This window comes from Salvia hispanica, chromosome 2, assembly GCF_023119035.1.
Source record: "Salvia hispanica cultivar TCC Black 2014 chromosome 2, UniMelb_Shisp_WGS_1.0, whole genome shotgun sequence".
Lineage (NCBI taxonomy): Eukaryota > Viridiplantae > Streptophyta > Magnoliopsida > Lamiales > Lamiaceae > Salvia > Salvia hispanica.
The window spans coordinates 34,771,162-34,789,715 of NC_062966.1; the positions used below are offsets into that span (position 1 = coordinate 34,771,162).

General features: G+C 39.4%; 6 protein-coding genes and 1 non-coding gene across 7 annotated transcripts; 4 read left to right on the forward strand and 3 right to left on the reverse strand.

Annotated features, from left to right (window-relative positions):
* The first annotated feature begins 537 nt into the window (after nucleotides 1-537).
* LOC125206866 (probable protein phosphatase 2C 55) lies at nucleotides 538-1,508 on the forward strand. The gene is made up of 2 exons (XM_048106081.1): nucleotides 538-1,385; nucleotides 1,502-1,508. The coding sequence occupies exons 1-2, from the start codon at nucleotides 538-540 to the stop codon at nucleotides 1,506-1,508; spliced, it is 855 nt and encodes a 284-aa protein (XP_047962038.1).
* Nucleotides 1,509-3,107: 1,599 nt separating this feature from the next.
* On the reverse strand, nucleotides 3,108-3,793 carry LOC125206867 (probable mitochondrial saccharopine dehydrogenase-like oxidoreductase At5g39410). The gene has a single exon (XM_048106082.1). It carries the CDS (start codon nucleotides 3,777-3,779, stop codon nucleotides 3,108-3,110), a length of 672 nt encoding a protein of 223 aa, XP_047962039.1. The 5' UTR covers nucleotides 3,780-3,793.
* An 874-nt stretch (nucleotides 3,794-4,667) lies between these two features.
* On the forward strand, nucleotides 4,668-5,459 carry LOC125206868 (probable protein phosphatase 2C 55). Its single transcript, XM_048106083.1, has one exon. The coding sequence runs from the start codon at nucleotides 4,668-4,670 to the stop codon at nucleotides 5,457-5,459; it is 792 nt and encodes a 263-aa protein (XP_047962040.1).
* Nucleotides 5,460-6,642: 1,183 nt separating this feature from the next.
* Nucleotides 6,643-7,503, forward strand: LOC125206870 (probable protein phosphatase 2C 55). The gene has a single exon (XM_048106084.1). It carries the CDS (start codon nucleotides 6,643-6,645, stop codon nucleotides 7,501-7,503), a length of 861 nt encoding a protein of 286 aa, XP_047962041.1.
* Nucleotides 7,504-8,297: 794 nt separating this feature from the next.
* Nucleotides 8,298-8,369, forward strand: TRNAQ-UUG. Its single transcript has one exon. It is a non-coding gene; the product is annotated as a tRNA-Gln (tRNA).
* Nucleotides 8,370-8,501: 132 nt separating this feature from the next.
* Nucleotides 8,502-11,003, reverse strand: LOC125205120 (pentatricopeptide repeat-containing protein At4g21300-like). Its single transcript, XM_048103935.1, has one exon. The coding sequence runs from the start codon at nucleotides 10,973-10,975 to the stop codon at nucleotides 8,606-8,608; it is 2,370 nt and encodes a 789-aa protein (XP_047959892.1). The 5' UTR covers nucleotides 10,976-11,003; the 3' UTR covers nucleotides 8,502-8,605.
* A 487-nt stretch (nucleotides 11,004-11,490) lies between these two features.
* Nucleotides 11,491-15,498, reverse strand: LOC125205122. Its single transcript, XM_048103938.1, has 5 exons — nucleotides 15,271-15,498; nucleotides 14,891-15,017; nucleotides 14,032-14,243; nucleotides 13,396-13,954; nucleotides 11,491-13,132 (listed from the first exon to the last, which is right to left on the reverse strand). Exons 3-5 carry the CDS (start codon nucleotides 14,239-14,241, stop codon nucleotides 11,691-11,693), a joined length of 2,211 nt encoding a protein of 736 aa, XP_047959895.1. The 5' UTR covers nucleotides 14,242-14,243; nucleotides 14,891-15,017; nucleotides 15,271-15,498; the 3' UTR covers nucleotides 11,491-11,690.
* Nucleotides 15,499-18,554: the final 3,056 nt, after the last annotated feature.

An 18,554-nucleotide genomic window follows, 5' to 3' on the forward strand; every position in this document is an offset into this window, starting at 1 on the left:
CAGTGGACAACGGATCTCCACTACCACCACTGCTACCACTCGCGTTACTCATCGCTCGATGTTGCTCTTGTACAGAAATTTAGAGAGAGAAAACTCGTTAAAACAAGTGGTGCAAATGAAAATGAAACTAAAATCGCGTTTATATAGTTTTTCAAAAATAAAAAATAAAAAATAGCGCTGGCTCGATCGCTCGCCGATCGGCACGCCACAATGGCGGCCAGCGCTCGCAAATCGGCGTGCGCTCGCCTATTCTCTCGCCGAAATTGCGTTGGCCGATTCCAATGGTTCGGCTAGCCAACCGGCCAGCAACGCGAATCGGCTAGCCGATGGGCTAGCCGCTATTGGATATGCTCTTAACTGATTAGTACTTCTACTGGGAAAAGGAAAATAAAGAATTCCTAAGATATAAAAAGAGTTTTCTATATAAGTGATTTGATTTGTAAATAGAATCGACGAAATCAGATACTACCATATACAGTATATACACAAATCATAATTCTAAGTTGAAAGAATTAGAATCACCAAATTTGACGTGCAATGTCAGAGGAATTCACAATGATCGCCGCTTCTTCCTATATACCAAAAACAAGAAAACCGCCGAATCCCGCCGGCGAGGATGCCCACTTTATCGACCAGACGGCGCAGGTTATCGGCGTCGCCGATGGCGTTGGTGGCTGGGCGAGAAAAGGAGTCGACGCTGGCGAGTACGCGCGGGAGCTCATGAGGAATGCGGAGCGCTCCGTTAACGGCTCCGCCCCCGCCGACGTCGACCCCAAATCCGTCATCGCGGCCGCCTTCTCGAGGACGAAGGCGGCCGGATCGAGCACCGCCTGCATAATCTCGCTGGCCGGAAACCGCCTCCGGGCGGCGAACGTCGGCGACAGCGGCTTCATGGTGATCAGGAGAGGAAGTATAATTTTCCGGTCGCCGGCGCAGGTGTGGGGGTTCAACGCGCCTTATCAGCTCGAGAGGAGGGTGAGAGGGGGGCCGCAGGCGGCGGAGGAGATGGCAGTGGAGGTCGAGAGCGGCGACGTCGTGGTGGCCGCCACTGACGGGATGTTCGACAATCTGTTTCCCGAAGAGGTGGAGGCCACCGTGGAGCGGTGCCTCTCGGAGGGGATGTTACCGCCGATGATGGCGCGTGAATTGGCCACGGCCGCGCACGTGAAATCTGAGCGCCGCGACATCGAGAGCCCGTTTGCCGTGGAAGCGGCCAAGGCCAGATCTAAGTGGGCTTCCCTTGGAGGGAAAAGAGATGATATAACCGTTGTTGTTGCGTATATTATTAGAGCACTCGCAACACAGCCGCCTTTGCAGTGCCGCAAACAGGGTGGGGTTGTAAGTGTGCAGAGAGGTGTGGTGAACGCGGCCACCAACCTGGCTAGGTGGGTGGTTGCGACTATCCAAGTTTTTAAATTTAGGTCTTTTTTATTTGATACTCCTGTGAAAGTAAAGTCATCTAGAAAAATAATTGCTAAAATTTTGATTTCTGGAATTATAGTTTTTAAGATTATGATTTCTAGAAGTTATAATTCTTGAATTTGGATTATCAAGAATGTAAATACCGAGTGTTTGATTTTCAATTTCTGAAGGGATTATATGATCAATTCTTACTATCTATTAATAGCGTATTGATCTAGGGAAACCACTAATTAAATATATAACTAGAGAACACGAATTTAGTTCACTATAAGAGCGATATAGTTCACTATAAGAAGAAGTGAACCAAAACGCCATTACAGTGAACTAAATCCTTCATGGAGTAAATACTTCACTATAATAGTGTTTTAGTTAACTCCTTGTTTTCAAATTCATATTGTGAACTAAAATGCTCGTATAGTGAACTAGATCGTTTTGATCAAACGAGCCCTTAATATTAGTTATACTTTGATCATCTTTCTCTATGAATATTCATTAATTCTTAATTTCTTTATTGGGTTAATAAATCTCTATTATATTAAAAGTTTAATAACTTTTTGACAAATTTTGGAGTTGATATTCAAATTTAAAATTTGGCCGGGAGTATTTGGGCTAATAACAGTTCTATGTGAAAATATTATAAGACTTTAACATTACGTAACACTTGTGCGATCTACATATTTTTTCACCCAATTACTAGTAGTATATTTTTGCAAATTGTAGTAATTTGTATATTTGAAATAATTTAATTAAAAAATATAGATATATGGATATAACAATAATTGAAATGTAAAAATATAATTAGAACATAATAAAATAAATCATACTCCTACTAACTACTACTAATAATTACTACTATCTATAAAAAATTGTTAAAGCCAATTATGAATTTTAAGATTATGGTTATTGATTGAAGAATATACATTGCTTTTCAAAAACAAATTCAAAGTCTAAAACTAGTTTTAAATCAAGTTCTAAGTACGTGATAATTTTATGTCAATTTTGGACCATCTAAAACTCCATAACATTTAATTCTCATACATTGGTGATTGTCCATACACATTCCATAACTAATAAACTAACTTTGTGGCAATTTTAGTTTGAAGGCGATATTCGCTATCAAAAAATTTATTTGGTTGTCTAAATTTACATGTTACACTTGATATATATAGAAAACTACACATATCATAATAAAGCTAAATTTATTTAATGGTCTAAATTTACATGTTACACTTGATATATATATAGAAAACTACACGTATCGTTTATTTTCGTTTTTAATTTAATATTCTTTTTGTCTTATAAAAACATTTTTTATTTTTGTTTTAGTCTATCTCAAAAAAATAGTGGATACAGACTAATTCTCCAGTAACAACTATGTATTTCAATATCTTCTACTCCTTCGTTCCATAGTAGTAGAATCATTTTATCATTTTAATACGTTCCATAATAGTGAAGTCATTTCCTTTTTAGTAAAAGTATGCATTAATTATATTTTATGATTCCGAAAAAGTAAAAAAATTATACACAAATTATTAATATATGACCACAATATTATGCACGTTCTATGTACTATATCTGCGTCCATATATTTTAATTAAATCAGTTTTTGATTGTACAAAATTTGGTCACATACATTTATTGACTTTTACAAGGCAGATGGAGTATATTTTTTTATAAAAAATAATTTAAATTACCTTGGGAAGGGGCCTTCTTCGGCTGGACCGCCGCAGCTCTGCCAGTTTATCGGCGTTAGCCACCCCAAGCACCGCCGATTCATACGTCGCGTAGTTCGCACCGATCCTCCTATCGGACTCCAAGCTCAGATACGCCTCAACCCGGCTCGGCGCCGAGGCCCCGGCCCAGTAACTAGAGTGGAACAGCATCCCCATCTCCGCCGCTACCGTGTCAAACCCACAGGCAGACACCAACAGCGACCCATTCTTCACCGCCTCGTCATGGTAGGTCGCCTCCATCCTCTCCATGAACTCCAGCTCGCCGCAGATGTCCAAGTAGTCGCACCCCGACTCCACGCACGCCGCCACTTCGGGCTGCCCGTGGAGCCGATAGGGTCCCACGCAGTTCAGCACGATCCTCGCCTGAGAGGCGAGACGGTCGAGGGAGTCGGGGTCCGAAGTGTCGGCGCAGAGGAGTGGGATCCCCTGCGCCTGCTTCGGGCCGCCGGCCCATTGCAGGGCATGGGAAAGCCGAGATGGGCTTCGGCCCGCTAAGGCGAGGGACTTGAGGGGAGAGTCGGGAGTGTTGAGGAATTTGAGGGCTTCTCGGACTACGTATTTGCCGGTGAAACCGGAGGCGCCCAAGATAACGACGTCGTATGGTTTGACGTTGATTTCCGCCATTTTTCTTAACTCTTTTTCGGGTGTTGTTGTGTCAATATGAGAAGTCGTATTAGTTGTGTAATTGATTTAGGCAAACGGCAGTGAAGTAGTTAGCTGGGACTGTGCTATGCCTAAACTTGTACTAACTAATGCATGCACAAAATTAATATGGGGGACCAGAAGATTTTATTACTTTTGAAGCAAAATTAATAAAGTAATAGAGTAATAAAGTGAAAAAATGTGATTAATGTTAGTATATTTAATTAGAAATTTATCATAAGTACTCTTTATGTCTCCAAAAGTTAAGGACTTCGGGGATAGTAGGAGTTTCAATATAAAATTAATAAATTATCAAATTATGAAAGATCAAAAGAAAATGTGATTTAAGTATTTTTTGTGAAGAACGAAGTTTACTTCATAAAAGAAAATAATTTACCAAAAATAGAAGTAAAATATTTTTGTGAAACAAAGCCAAAATGATAAAAAGGAGTAGAAAATAGTAGGATTATATAAAAGATTACTTTTGGTCAACCAATGGTAAGAGTGAATATATATAATAGAAAAGTAATCTTATTTCATCCATCAAAATTAGATTCTAGTTAGGGGTAAGTCCTTTCTTCCTATGTTTCTAATTAAATTTAATTTCATTGTATCGATTAAACTTATAGGAGTAATAAATATACTTCTTAAATTTGATGCAAAAGGGAAATAATCTAAGTATGTAAAGAATTCCTAAATTATATAAAAAAAAGGTATCTAGGGAAATTTGATTTGTACATATCCAATTTACCAAATATATTGCCTACTCCGACTTCCAATCGACGAAATCTATGAGTACATTATAAACATATGTATCCAAAAATTATAATTCAAGGTTGAAAGAATTTGAATCACCAAATTTGACGAACAATGCCAGAGGAACTCTCAATGATCGCCGGCTCTTCCTACATACCAAAAATAAGAACACCGCCGAAGCCCGCCGGCGAAGACGCCCACTTTTTCAACCAGACGGCGCAGGTCATCGGCGTCGCCGACGGCGTCGGCAGCTGGGCGAGAAAAGGAGTCGACGCCGGCAAGTACGCGCGAGAGCTCATGAGGAACGCCGAGTTCTCGGTCCTCCGCTCCGCCCCCGCCGCCGTCGACCCCAAATCCGTGATCGCGGCCGCCTTCTCGCGGACGAAGGCGGCCGGATCGAGCACCGCCTGCATCCTCTCGCTCGCCGGAAACCGCATCCGGGCGGCGAACGTCGGCGACAGCGGCTTCATGGTGATCAGGAGAGGAAGTATGATTTTCCGGTCGCCGGCGCAGGTGTGGAAGTTCAACGCGCCTTATCAGCTCGACGGGAGGCTGAGAGAGGGGCCGGGGCAGGCGGAGGAGATGGCGGTGGAGGTCCAGAGCGGCGACGTGGTGGTCGCCGCCACGGACGGGTTGTTCGACAATATGTTCCCCGAGGACGTGGAGGCCGTCGTGGGGCGGTGCCTCTCGGAGGGGGTGGAGCCGCGGATGGTGGCGCGTGAATTGGCCGAGGTGGCGCACGAGAAATCTGAGCGCCGCGACATCGAGACCCCGTTTTCCGTGGCTGCGGCCAAGGCCGGATGTAAGCAGTTTGGCCGTGGCGGGAAAATAGATGATATAACCGTTGTTGTTGCGTTTATTAGTAGAGCACTCGGCAGTCGCATCTATTCACATCATTCAATTTAGGCTTTGTTTATTTAATACTCCCTCCATCCCACCCACCTCAAGTGAATGATTTATTTTTGGTTGTTGTTTTACGAATAAATAGTTAACGCGGAGAGAAAGTAAAGTAAGAGAGTTTTAACTATTTATTACTATAATTTTCCTCAAACACGTGCCGAAAAGTAGAGTTATCAATAATAGTAATACTACTGTAATTCTCAAAATTCTCATGAAATTATAATTTTTGAGATTTTGATTTCTAGAACTTATGATTTATGAGAATTTGGATTATCAAGATTATAATTCCTGATAAAATAGTCATTGGATTATATATTTGAGTTTCATTTTTGGAAGGGATTATATGATCAAATCTTGTTATCTACGAATCTTCACTAATTTTCGTCGATTCACAAGTTATTAATTTCTTTATTGGGCTAATAATATGCTCAAACTTCAAGCTATAATTAACTAGGCACATTTTAATTTTTGCTAAAACTGTATACATGATTAACACATGAATTTGAATATAAATCTCTGTCTCGTTATCAAAAGCATACTAGTATTAAATTAAAAGTATTCAATTCAAAAGAAAAGATAAAATGTAAAAAAATACTACTATTCTTTGAAGTATCGAGTTCACGTGAATTTAAAGGGTATACAATTTGAAATTATATTTTGTGAAATACTACGATTTAGGAAAAAGTCATGCAATGCAAATAAATTAGTAGATATAACTAAAGTTACAATTAGTTTATTGAAAATTTTGTTATGGAAATTAAATGACACTTTTTTAAAAGCAGTATATATTTACGTGGGGCAGTCATATGACTATATGAATTACCTTTGATTTTTTCATTATTGGTTAGGGACGTTACGTTTTGTGAAAAAATATTTATGAGTCATGTTGCTGAATTGCTGCAGAAAAATAGTTAAAAAAAATTCTCCAAAATTGAAGTTTATTATCTTTGGCTTAATCGGCCTGCCCTTAATTGAGATAAATAAACTATACTAACATCAAATAATAATAATTTGTGGAGTATTACATATCCAAAAAGATTTCCTAAATCCTAATAATTTGGGGAGTATACATATCCACATAGATTTCCTACGATCCAAACTTGCAATCAACGAAATTTTAACCTATACATCCAAAAATGACTATATAATTCTAGGTTTAAAGAAATTGAATCACCAAATTTGACGTGCAATGTGGGAGGAATTCTCAATGATCGCCGGCTCTTCCTATATACCAAAAACAAGAACACCGCCGAAGCCCGCCGGCGAAGACGCCCACTTTTTCAACCAGACGGCGCAGATCATCGGCGTCGCCGACGGCGTCGGCAGCTGGGCAAAAAAAGGAGTCGATGCCGGCGAGTACGCGCGCGAGCTCATGAGGAACGCCGAGCAATCCGTCAAGGGCTTCGCCCCCGCCGCCGTCGACCCCAAATCCGTGATCGCGGCCGCCTTCTCGCGGACGAAGGCGGCCGGATCGAGCACCGCCTGCATCCTCTCGCTCGCCGGAAACCGCCTCCGGGCGGCGAACGTCGGCGACAGCGGCTTCATGGTGATCAGGGGAGGAAAGATAATTTTCCGGTCGCCGGTGCAGCTGTGGAGTTTCAACACGCCTTATAAGCTTGAGAGGAGGGTGATTTCGGGGCCGGAGTTGGCGGATGAGATGGCGGTGGAGGTCGAGGGCGGCGACGTCGTGGTCGCCGCCACGGACGGGTTGTTCGACAATTTGTTTCCCGGGGAGGTGGAGGCCGTCGTGGACCGGTGCCTCTCGGAGGGGTTGGAGCCGGAGATGGTGGCGTGTGAATTGGCCAGGGCGGCGTACTTGAAATCTACGTGCCAAAGCGCTAAGACCCCGTTCGCCGCGGTGGCGGCCGAGTTAGGACCCAGGCGCAGGCGGGGTGGCATTGGCGGGAAAAGAGATGATATAACCGTGGTTGTTGCTTTTATTATTAAAGCATTCGCAATGATTCTGCAACCGTTGCAGTGCAACAAACAGGGCGAGGTTGTGAGTGTGGAGAGAGGTATGGTGACCGGTCGCAGTCGCGGTTATCTATAATTTTGATTTTAGTGATGCATACATAGTCAATATTAATTAGCTTGATTTCCTTTTTCTTCTATGGCTAGGGTTTCTAAAATTAAATTGCTTTCTTATTTAATTTGAATTTATAGAAAAACCTTTTATTATATCAATATTAATTGACTTTGATATTCTTTCCTAAAGTTTAAGTTATTTTCTTTTCTTTTAATTATAATTTACTTTGTCCATATAAAATCATCATTGTTGGACTAAAAAGTCTTTTGTGGCGTTATACATTCCACCATCACCGCTTATCAACGGATCTTCCATAACCATTGTATCATCATTCATCCATCCCTTATCCATATTCCGCCAATTCTTTGTAGAATTCTTTGTTGTTCTTCAAACAAATTACGAAGAATCACATCATTGAAAAACGGGCCGATGGATGAATGACATCACGATGGTCATAGAAGATCGGTGGATAAGTCATGAAATTGCTATTTTTATAGAATAATTCAAAAATACAAAAATAGTTTATTTTTATGGAACGCATGCAGCATATATTAATATTATAGATTAATTTACCTTTTTGATCAAGACTTTGATCTATGTGTTCTAATAATTCATAGTGTTACATAAATATATGCCCTCTCTTTGCCCCATTAATATTGAGTCGTACTCGTCCTGTCTATTTCTTTTTGAACTGTCCCATTACAATTGAGTTGATTAAACTTTAAAACACTTAATCTATGTTATTCTCCATTTTATTTCACTCTTTCATACTATTACTGAATTTTATATTTAATTATCTACTTAATTTAACAACATTGGGTTCTATGGTGTAGTGGTTAGCACTCTGGACTTTGAATCCAGCGACCTGGGTTCGACTCCCGGTAGGACCTCTATTTTTACACAAATTTTCAAGCAAAGCAGTAATAGATTGAACTTAAAGTTCTTTGTATTATAAGTTACAATCACACTAATTTTAACACTAATATATTTAAATTTTGTTATTACAAGGACAAAGAATGGAATCTGCAAATTTCAAAATGCTATAAACAAATAAGAATTCTGATTCTGATTTAAATCAATAGAAATGCCTTGTTTGCATATGGTTCAAAACTCAAATAATTGAAGATCAGTTAATATCAATAAGGCTGTATCCTGTAGTCCTCCTCAGACCTCTTCTCTTGGCAACATCCCCAATATCAGCTACTTCATCCCATCTTCCTTCTCCAGCATATAGATTCGACAACGAGCAGTAGGCGCTCGGGTTCCCCGGCTCAATCTCCAGCAGCAACCTTCCCACTCTCTCACCCATATCCGAGTTCCCATGAATTCTACAAGCAGCAAGCAGAGAGCCTAGAGTTGAAGCACTCCGTCTTGATGGGGCATGCTCAAGAATATCGTAAGCTTCCTCGAGCTTCCCTGCTCGACACAGCAAATCCACCAAACAGCCATAGTGCTCATTAGATGGAGTGATCCCATGATCCCTCTCCATGGAGCTGAAAATATGGAAGCCCTCCTCTATAAGGCCGGTGTGGCTGCAGGCGGAGAGTATTGACTTGAACGTGACTCCATCGAGGGCGATCTTTTCTCGTCTCATTTTGTAAAACAGCTTGAGGGCTTGAACAAAGTCACCGTGCATACCATATGCAGCTATCATAGTGTTCCAAGATGACAAATGCTTCTCATCCATTAGCTTGAACAGAGTGCTTCCCATTTTGAGCTTCCCCTGCTTGCTGTAGGTGGTAATGAGGGAATTCATCAATGTCGTATCGCTCTCTAGAGATTCTCGATACACACGTCCGTGTACTTCTCTGACTAGCATCAACGATCCGAGTTGATTCAGTGCCTGAACCAGACATGTATATGTGATAGCATCAAGTTGCAAACTTTGTTTCTGCATAAGCCGAAACAATGACATTGCTGCATCAGCTTGGCCATGGCTCACCAAACCTGTCATCAACGATGTCCATGAAACCCGATCCTTGATCCTGATCCTATCAAAGACTCGCCTAGCGCATTCCATGAGGCCACATTTGGTGTACATGTTAATGAACTGGTTTGCTATGTCCGTATTTGCTTCCAAACCTTGCCTGAACGCGAAGCCATGGATGCACCTCCCTGTCCGTACATCCTCCATATCGGACAGTGCAGAAAGGACGCTGATAATTGTCCCCGTGTTTGGTCTAACACGCGTTGCAAACATTCCACGAAACGTCTCAATGGCTCTGTATACACATCCATTGTGAAGATAGCCAGATATCATCACATTCAACATAGCTGCATCCTTAGCTTCTGATCTGTAAAAAACATTTACTGCTGCAGATAAGTTCTTGCATTTGGAATACATATCAATCAAGGCTGTTTCACCAACAACATCAAGAACAACTCCCTCTCGAATTACATGACAATGTATAGCCTTTCCTATAAGCAAATATCCTAACTCAGCACAACTCAATAGTCCATTTGCTAAAGCAATCAAATCAAGCTCGGATTCACCAACCATTTCTACAAAAATTGCGAAAGCTTCCAACGGCTCTCCCAACTTCAGATAACCAGCCATCAACGCATTTCTTGAACCAGTAGTCTTCCTGCTCATCTTGTCGAAAACAATGGCGCCAGCGTTCGGATCACCACATTTCACATACGTATCGATCAAGCTCGTTTCAAAAACTTCATCTGCACAACCAAGTCCAAGTCCTCTTCTAACTGCATACCCATGAATCGATCTTCCCTCATTGAGAGCTCGTAACTGAGATGCGCAACGCATCAAGCTCACCAACGTCACTCTGTTAGGCTCGAATCCATTCATCTGCATCTCAGCTGCAACACGGAACGCCTCATTAGCGCGATGATCTCCAGCTTTACAGTATGCTGTTATCAAAGAAGTATAAACAACCACATCTCTCTCAGCTATTTCATCAAACACCTTAGCTGCTTCCCCAATTCTATCGCAATTAGTATAGAACTCAATCAACGACGAACCCACAAATCGATCCGAACTCAACCCGATTCTAACGGCGTCGGCGTGAAGATTCCTGCCAAACGCAGAAGCCCCCAAATCACCGCAACTTTTTAGCGCGAAAGTGATCGCCGAACTGTGAATTCCAATTCCTTTCCGCCTCAATTTCAAGTAAATCCCTAAAACTTCACTAAATTGATCGGCTCTAAAATAGCCAACAACAATTGAATTCCAGAGGGAGAGATTGTTATTGATGATGGTGTTGAAAACCCATTTAGATTCTGCCAAAAGATTGAACTTTGCAAGTGAATTGAAAAGCTTCGAGCCCAGAAATATGTTGCGTTCGAGGCCATGTGTGATCACGCAAGCATGCAGTTTCTTTAGAAAACTGATATCTGGACATATTTCCAAACAAGAAGCAAAATATTCAGGTAGAGTTTCAGCAGTTGAGTTATGCAAGCATGAAATTGGTGATTTTGATGAAATCAAAGATTTCAAAATTTTCCAAGATTTTGTTGGCACATAGGAAAATAGATTCATAATTATGATAGAAATGAATCAAACTACATTGAAAGGTGTATATATAGACAAGTTTTACAGTCTAAAACTATCACTGATGTTAACTGTTCTAAATTTTTTATATAGGATAAATGGTCGATTTTGTCGCATCATTTCGAGTATCCATTCGAAATGTTACACCGTTTATGTAATTACCATTTAGTACCTCTCGTTTCAATTTTAGGAATAAAATATCATGTATGTCAAGTTGTCAACTAAGTAAACAACTTGTAATTTTGGCTGATAATCAACGTGTAATTTAGGTAATTGATATGTAATTTCGGCGTTCACGTCCATATTACTATTGACGAATTCTTTTTCCAGGACATTTTAATCCTAAAAATGAAACAATGAGTACTAAATAGTAACTACCTAATAATAAGATATTTTCGGATAAACGCTCCAAATAACTAGACAAAAGCGGCCATTTACACCTATCATGAAAAAAATGTTTACTTTGTAAATAAGGATGGGGAATATATAAAGACCAAGAACACTTATCATAAAAAATGGTTTACATTGTCATCAATGTTGTGATAAGTAAACATTAAATCAACAATGAAGTGTTTCTTCTCTTACCAAAGCAATGGCCAACACCAGAACAATATTTTTACCTCTATATCTCTCTATGTACACAAATTGGTACCAAAGTTAGGCACAAGGGCGAGCTCATCGATAGACCGACCGACCGCCCTCGTCAACATTTCACCGGGAAAGAGAGGAACGCATTAGGACATCGCTGCCTAGGCAGACGTCGCGTCTTCTTTCCCCATCCGGCTAAACTCCTCTCCTCAATCTGGCACACCGGCTGCTCTGCTTGTCTCGAGCAAGGTGTTTTCACTCTCGGAGATGAAGCCAAACGCTTCCTCCCCTTCCCGTTCCTCGTGGAGTGCGACTGCCTGGTGGTGCCCCCGGCCTTCAGCAACTCATCAAACGCCTGAAAATCCTCGGTCACTTGAAGCCGAGACAGTGTGACTAGACCGGGGAGGATGTCCCTCTGAAAGTCTCTCCGTTGCCTCCCCCTTCTCGACTGCCCTCTCCGAGTCCTTCTGGTTAGAGAAGCTCCCGTGTCATCATCACTCGGAGCTTGCAACACGAATGGCTCATAGTGAGGGTACTCCTCCTTGGAGTCTTCCAGCTTTAGTGTCATGAATTCGAAGTGATCCATGCCATCGGGTATTGATTCCTCAACCTGTCCGGTTCGACTCTGATTCGCTGCAACGTGTTCGGAAGAAACCACTTGTGCAAACCATTTCAGACTAGAGAAGGATTCATCAACCAGTTTTTCATCCACAGATGATGAGATGGCAATCATGGCCTCTGCTGCAAATTTATCGCTTTCGCTTGAATCAAGTGCATCCATCTCGGATTCAAGAGCTGCCGGTGCCTCCAAGTCAATCTCTGTCGCTGCTATTTTCACAATAGCACACGGGAGAGAGGGTGCAGACGGTGCACCCTCCTCGTCCAACGACATGTTTAAGTCGATGCAATGCCTCAGATTTTCACCCTTGACTTCCTTTTCCTGTTTTGAAGTCTGCAACGCATCATCGGGCTTTTCAACTTTGGCGAAGAACTTGTGGGAATGGCTCTGCAACGAGTCAAGATTCATGAAATAGCAACCCTTCGCCTTGTCGTTGAGGTCAGTACTTACTTTGGAATCTCTAAGAAACCATGGCAATGATCCTTTCGGATTGTTGTCCTGGTTTCTTTCACAATCTGCAAGACCAGGAAGTTGAGGAATCGCCTCTCGTGGCTTCTGTTCGCCTCCTGCAGCCGTGTTCGTCGCCTTCTGCAGCCACGTTCCACCTTTTGACTCTGCCTTTGACCTTTCATGGTTTCCCTCATTCCAATTTTCTCCATGAAGGCTAAAGTTTTGCACGAAAGAATCAGCAATCAACGAGGTGGGAACGCAGTGATCCAAATTACTCGACATGTTAGGCACAGAATCAAATGCATCATCGTTTCCTTCAGAAATTTCGACTCCAAAAATCTTCTTCTTTTTCCGAGAGAGTGATGCACTATTTGAGAATTCTTTTCTTGGCTCAGCCAAAAGTGATTGAGGAAACGCCACTGACTTTCCAGAACCGAGCTCTCCCAACAGAGAACGTTTGTCGATTCTCCATTTCTCTGGAGAATTAACTGAAATGAGCACAACATAAGAGAAGATGATGAGTACTAGAAATGCCTATTTCTTGTTTTTACAACAATGGTTAGTAGTGGAGCAAGCATGCAAACTTATAACACGAGAACTAGTAAACGACCTATTTTTCTGTATGCAGACGAACAATACAAGTATAAACAGCACTAAAAACAGCAAAACTGTCATTAGAAATGCTCACAAGAAAGTATTAATTCTCTTCAAATTAGATATGTGAATATGAATGCGATTTATATAGGCTTACCAGCATAGTAATCAGGTCCACTCCTCTCCTTCCTCAATCCATGAATGCTCAGTGAACCTTCCTTACTCGTTCTATCATCGTGGAAGAAATCTTTCGTGACAAGATTGAGGTTGGAACAAGGATTCTCGGATATTTCTGCCCTTGACAGCGCGAGCCTATCAGAAACTCCATATCTTGGGTTGGTTATCCTTTCGTCTCCTGGATGATAACCATTTCTGTTGTACAAACTAAATGACAAAGCATCGGGCCCATGTTGAGATGTCTGAACGCCATGAAGATAGAGTCTATCATCTCCATCACATGCTGCCAGATGGTTCCTTTTCTCAACAACGGGAAACTTAGAAAATCTTTCTTGAAATCCGAGGCTATATGTTCCACCTTGAAAAATGGTGTTATTCGAGGGATTCCATGATCTCTTTGTGTTTTCAGTGGGGAAAGGAGAGAGCAGATAGCTCGACCGAAACTTTTCTTCCATAACATCAGTTTTGTTCGTACCTCTCCTTTTGATCTCGGTCATCAGCTCCCGTTGCCTTCCATAAAGGCGGTGAAGTTCCCTGAGCTGAACAACCAAACACCAAAACACAATGAGATAACATTTCATACATTCCATAGATTCAGGATTAAGATGATCAGTACCTGGTTTCTGAAAACAGATTCATGCTCGAGAATCGTCTGCTTCACTTTCTGTATGTCATAAGACGATATTGACTCTGGATTCTTGCCATTTTGCAGCATCCCGATTTCATTATACGAAGACCTCATTGCATTGCTTGTGCTTGCATCAAGGTCAATCACAGAGTGATGTTTTTCCCGAAGAAACGGAATAGCTTGTATCTTCGTTCCCATTCCTGAATCAACATGAGCTACTTTTAACGAAAGCACGACTCGGACTAGCTGATACAAGTAACACATTTGGAACAACAAAGCATCCACAATAACTAAACATCCAATTTGTACAATTGAAAAAGAGTAAACATGGACACCTCAAATGCAGGGAAAAGAAGAATGATTGTTGCAAACAGTTAATAAGCTTTGCCTAATTACACTGTAAACAACCTAATTCAGAATATTCCAAGAATGTTTTCTTTCTAAAATTCTCTTAAATTAAACCAAAAAGCCATGCTATATTTAGCCCAAAAAAAGGAAAGGAAAAACATTCACTTGCCATAATGAATTCAAGCATCAAATTTCACAATACCCAGAATTCAGAAATGCTTATTCAACTTTTCTGGATTATGCATTCAAACCATAAAAAATCTCAGTGGTGTAACCATTGTGGGTTGACTATAATCATGGTAAGAAGAAAATACTCACAACACTATAGCAAGAATTGAACCACAAATTCTCAAAACATAAATGTATATAGAACACAAGGATGCAAGAAAACTGTGAGTATCTTCAGACAAAAAAAGCAAAGTATTAAAAGCTGAACTAAGATTAAATTTTTAAAAAAATCTAAGAAAGTGAAGATCACAAAAGAAATTATGAGAATTACCTCTCAAACTCTGGATCCTTTTCTGAGATTTCCAAAATCCAGAGAGTCAAAATTTTATCCAGAAATAAAGCAGTTGAAGGAAAGCTACAGAGATAAATTCACTCTCACAAGATGGAATTTCTCTGCACTAAAAAGGACAAGAATTTAAGGACCCCATGTCCAAAGATGGAATCTTTGGTGAACCTTCAAAAGAAAAGAAAAAGATCACAGCACCCACAAACTAAATCCTCTATCATTCACCACAGACAACAGCACAAGAGTGAGTGTGAGAGAGAGGGAGATCCAAGATAAGATCTTTCCCCCTGCACAGACACAAACATGAAAAAGTGTTGTTTGCAAGAACAATGACTTGAATTTGTCAACATGTGGTGGAATCACACCTTATTGTTCTATGTAGTACTCTCCTCTCTCTCTCTCTCTCTCTCTCTCACACACACACACACACACACACATCCTGGCCTCTGGAGTCAATCATTCCATGTACATATGAGAGATTCGATAAATACTAGTAGTACAGTTTGGAGATGAGATAATGAAATAAAAAATGTTTACTCATATCTAAAGGGAATGAAATATTGTTATTGCTGATTTTCTTGGTTTTTAGGAAGGCCTGAAAGGCATGGGACATTTATTTCAGATTTCCAGATTCTCCCACCTTCCTTGTCTTTTCAGCTACACATTTTTTTATTACTCCAAAATCAGATACTAATATTTTATCATTTCTTTTTTTAACCTTTCATCATTTGATTTGGGAATAGGAGAGTAATGAGCTTAGTAATTTTTCTAAAAATCCATTCTTTTTTGAAAAAAAGATGTAATCTTGAAATAAAATTATGACTGAATGAGACAATGATTTAACTTGCAACAACAAAAGCATCTAACTGATCTCATCTAAGTTCGTCATGTCTCTCCCACGCGCGGGAAGCGCGATTGAGAGTTATCTCCGCAGCGAAAAGTGGTTGCAGCTTCACTCGCGCCGGTGAGTGATACACGCGCGGATGGAGAGCGTGGGTAATTGGTTTTCCTTAGATTGACACATACTTTTTGTGCAACGACCTGAAAATCAGATAGTATTATCATGGATTTTAATTTCTTTTCAAATTTGAATTTAAAATTGAAATAAATAATGGTTAATGCGTGTTTATTACTTTAAATTAGTCAATCATATCACTTAACTTTCTTTAATAACATGACATGTAGAGATTAAACAATCACATCGAAACAAGCATTAATCCAGATCCACTAGGATGACAGTAAGACAAATAATTGGATTATCTTAACTTTTTCAACTATAAAAAAGATTCTTTTTATTTTTAAATTTTCAATGTGGGTGTCGTTAAGTATTTATTTATCTTCCTTTAAAGAGGCAGTTGAATGGTTTTAATTGGTATAGTGTATATTTAAATATCGTTGTAAGTATTTTAATAAAAGAGTGTGTTTTAATTAAGTGACATTTCTTTTATTATATTGAAAATTTAAAGAATATGTAATGGTTTTGTAAATTTATGAACCAATTGATGGAGCTCAAAATTTAAAAAATGTTAGATGTGTGATTTATCTAAAAATATATTTAGAAATGCTTGGTAAAACAGATATGAAATACCATATCATTATTAAAGAAGCATGTGTTATTATTTGTATATATGTCACAATGATATTGGAGTTATGGTGATGTAAGGCATCTTTTTTGCTACTACTTTATAGGGAAATAAATCTTGGAGATTTAGGGATTTTTATCTCAACTACCTTGAGTAACAACAATTAATAATGCCCAGCTTCATTCATACGATTAATAAATAACCCATTAATATTTCCAGCTTCGACTTCAAACACATGAGAATTGATGTGAAATAATAATAGCGCCATGACTGATATTCACCAAACTAATACGTACTTTAAAATTAATTAAATGTGAAAAAAGCAAAAACGACGAAATTAAAACAAGTGGTGATATAAACTTGAAATTGCTACAAAACAACTCTGTTCATATTGAAATTGAAATTGAAAAAGTACACTCAATTTTTCAGAAATTGAGTTAGGGAAAGCAGCCTCTTGTCGGCTCTATTAGAAATGGTCGCTCACCCCTTAAAAGAAGATATGGTTGTCCATTCTTATATAAATGAGATAAAATCATCATCAAGTCAATGGTCGACAATATTTTAATAGTTTTAACCTTCCCCTCGCGGGTAGGCCGTAATGACACATCGAACTTCTCATGTGTTTGAAGTCGAAGCTGGAAATATTAATGGGTTATTTATTAATCGTATGAATGAGCTAGAATCATTACTAATTCGATGCGAGACAAGATTTTTAGAACTTTAACAAGCTCTATTCGTACATTTTGTGATTTCATTGTGTTTTAGATAGTGAAATGCGATAAATTAGGCATATTTAGAGTTGAGGGAAGGATGACCCATGTGCCTTTGAGCAAGAGGGAACAATGGAGCGAGACAAGGGCAAAGATTGACTATGAACTAGCAACGAAGTCGATTACTGTAAGTAGGGGTGGGAATACGGGTATTTGTTGATACTTGATCCAAAAAACTGGGTACTTAAACCCGAAAATTATCTAAATGTCTATCCAAAACTCGACCCAATATATTTTCGGGTATTCCAATACCCGCCCCGGGTATCTATACCCGACGTATCGGGTACCCAAATACCCAACTCTTTACATGTGTTAATTACTAATCAAAAAATTCAAATTTTATATACTAATATAAATATAGAAATATTTAAATTGACTAATATTTTTATTGTTGCATTTATTTTGTAGTAGTATAAAACTGCAAAAAAAACGTGTCACTTTTATTTTAACGTATACCATTATATTTATGGGGATTGGTTACGCAATATGTAAGTAGAATAATAAAAGTTACACATTTAATTATACTCTAGACTCAACTAATATTGTAATTCAAAAGTCAAAATAATTTTTCCAAAGGATGAAGCGAGGTGAGAGTTTGGAGAAATCATGACCTAGAGTAAGTAAGAAATATTTACTTATTTATATAAGTTTAGAGAAAGTTAACTTAGTAAGTTGTAGTAATTAATAAATAAATTAGCCCAACTCTTGAAGCTCAAAATGGCTAAACCTAATTTAAAAAATTCTTTAAATAATAAATTGGATATTCGGGTAATACCCAATACCCATTCGGGTAACCCAATACCCGATTTATTTTAAATTTCAATATCCAATCTCATACCCAATCCCATAAAATTGAATATTGGGTATCCAATACTCGGCGGGTATCCGGTTGGGTACGGGTAAACCCAATACCCGATATCCATATTCCCATCCCTAACTGTCAGCAAGCTCATTCGTCGATTTTCATGATGGAAAATAGACTCAACTAAAATAGAGGATTTAGGTGAACTTTTTTTTTCTTTCTAAAATATAAAACTTTTTCCCCTTTTAGTTCGTTTCCATAATCCATTAGTGCTAATTCCACTATTTTTTTTGTCTTCCTATATCTTATTTTGTCCATTTCTTTTCTTCCTATTTCTTACTTTTAACAAATTTACATTATAATTTGTATCGTTTTCAAAGTTTTAGAAATGGAGAAAGTAATCGGAGACATGGACATCACCTAACCGCAGCTATCAATACTTTTCGCCTACAATTTAATGTGTCATAAGTAGTTAGTGTATGTCATCACTGTGC

What these genes read in the sequence shown, in the direction of transcription:
- LOC125205122 (XM_048103938.1), bottom strand. Translation starts at nt 14,241, where the DNA reads ATGGGAACGAAGATACAAGCTATTCCGTTTCTTCGGGAAAAACATCAC. An exon ending in AATCTGTTTTCAGAAACCAG is followed by an intron (nt 13,955 to 14,031) that starts GTACTGATCATC and finishes TTGGTTGTTCAG; the next exon opens with CTCAGGGAACTTCACCGCCT. An exon ending in TGGACCTGATTACTATGCTG is followed by an intron (nt 13,133 to 13,395) that starts GTAAGCCTATAT and finishes TGCTCATTTCAG; the next exon opens with TTAATTCTCCAGAGAAATGG.
- LOC125206866 (XM_048106081.1), top strand. Translation starts at nt 538, where the DNA reads ATGTCAGAGGAATTCACAATGATCGCCGCTTCTTCCTATATACCAAAA.
- LOC125205120 (XM_048103935.1), bottom strand. Translation starts at nt 10,975, where the DNA reads ATGAATCTATTTTCCTATGTGCCAACAAAATCTTGGAAAATTTTGAAA.
- LOC125206867 (XM_048106082.1), bottom strand. Translation starts at nt 3,779, where the DNA reads ATGGCGGAAATCAACGTCAAACCATACGACGTCGTTATCTTGGGCGCC.
- LOC125206868 (XM_048106083.1), top strand. Translation starts at nt 4,668, where the DNA reads ATGCCAGAGGAACTCTCAATGATCGCCGGCTCTTCCTACATACCAAAA.
- LOC125206870 (XM_048106084.1), top strand. Translation starts at nt 6,643, where the DNA reads ATGTGGGAGGAATTCTCAATGATCGCCGGCTCTTCCTATATACCAAAA.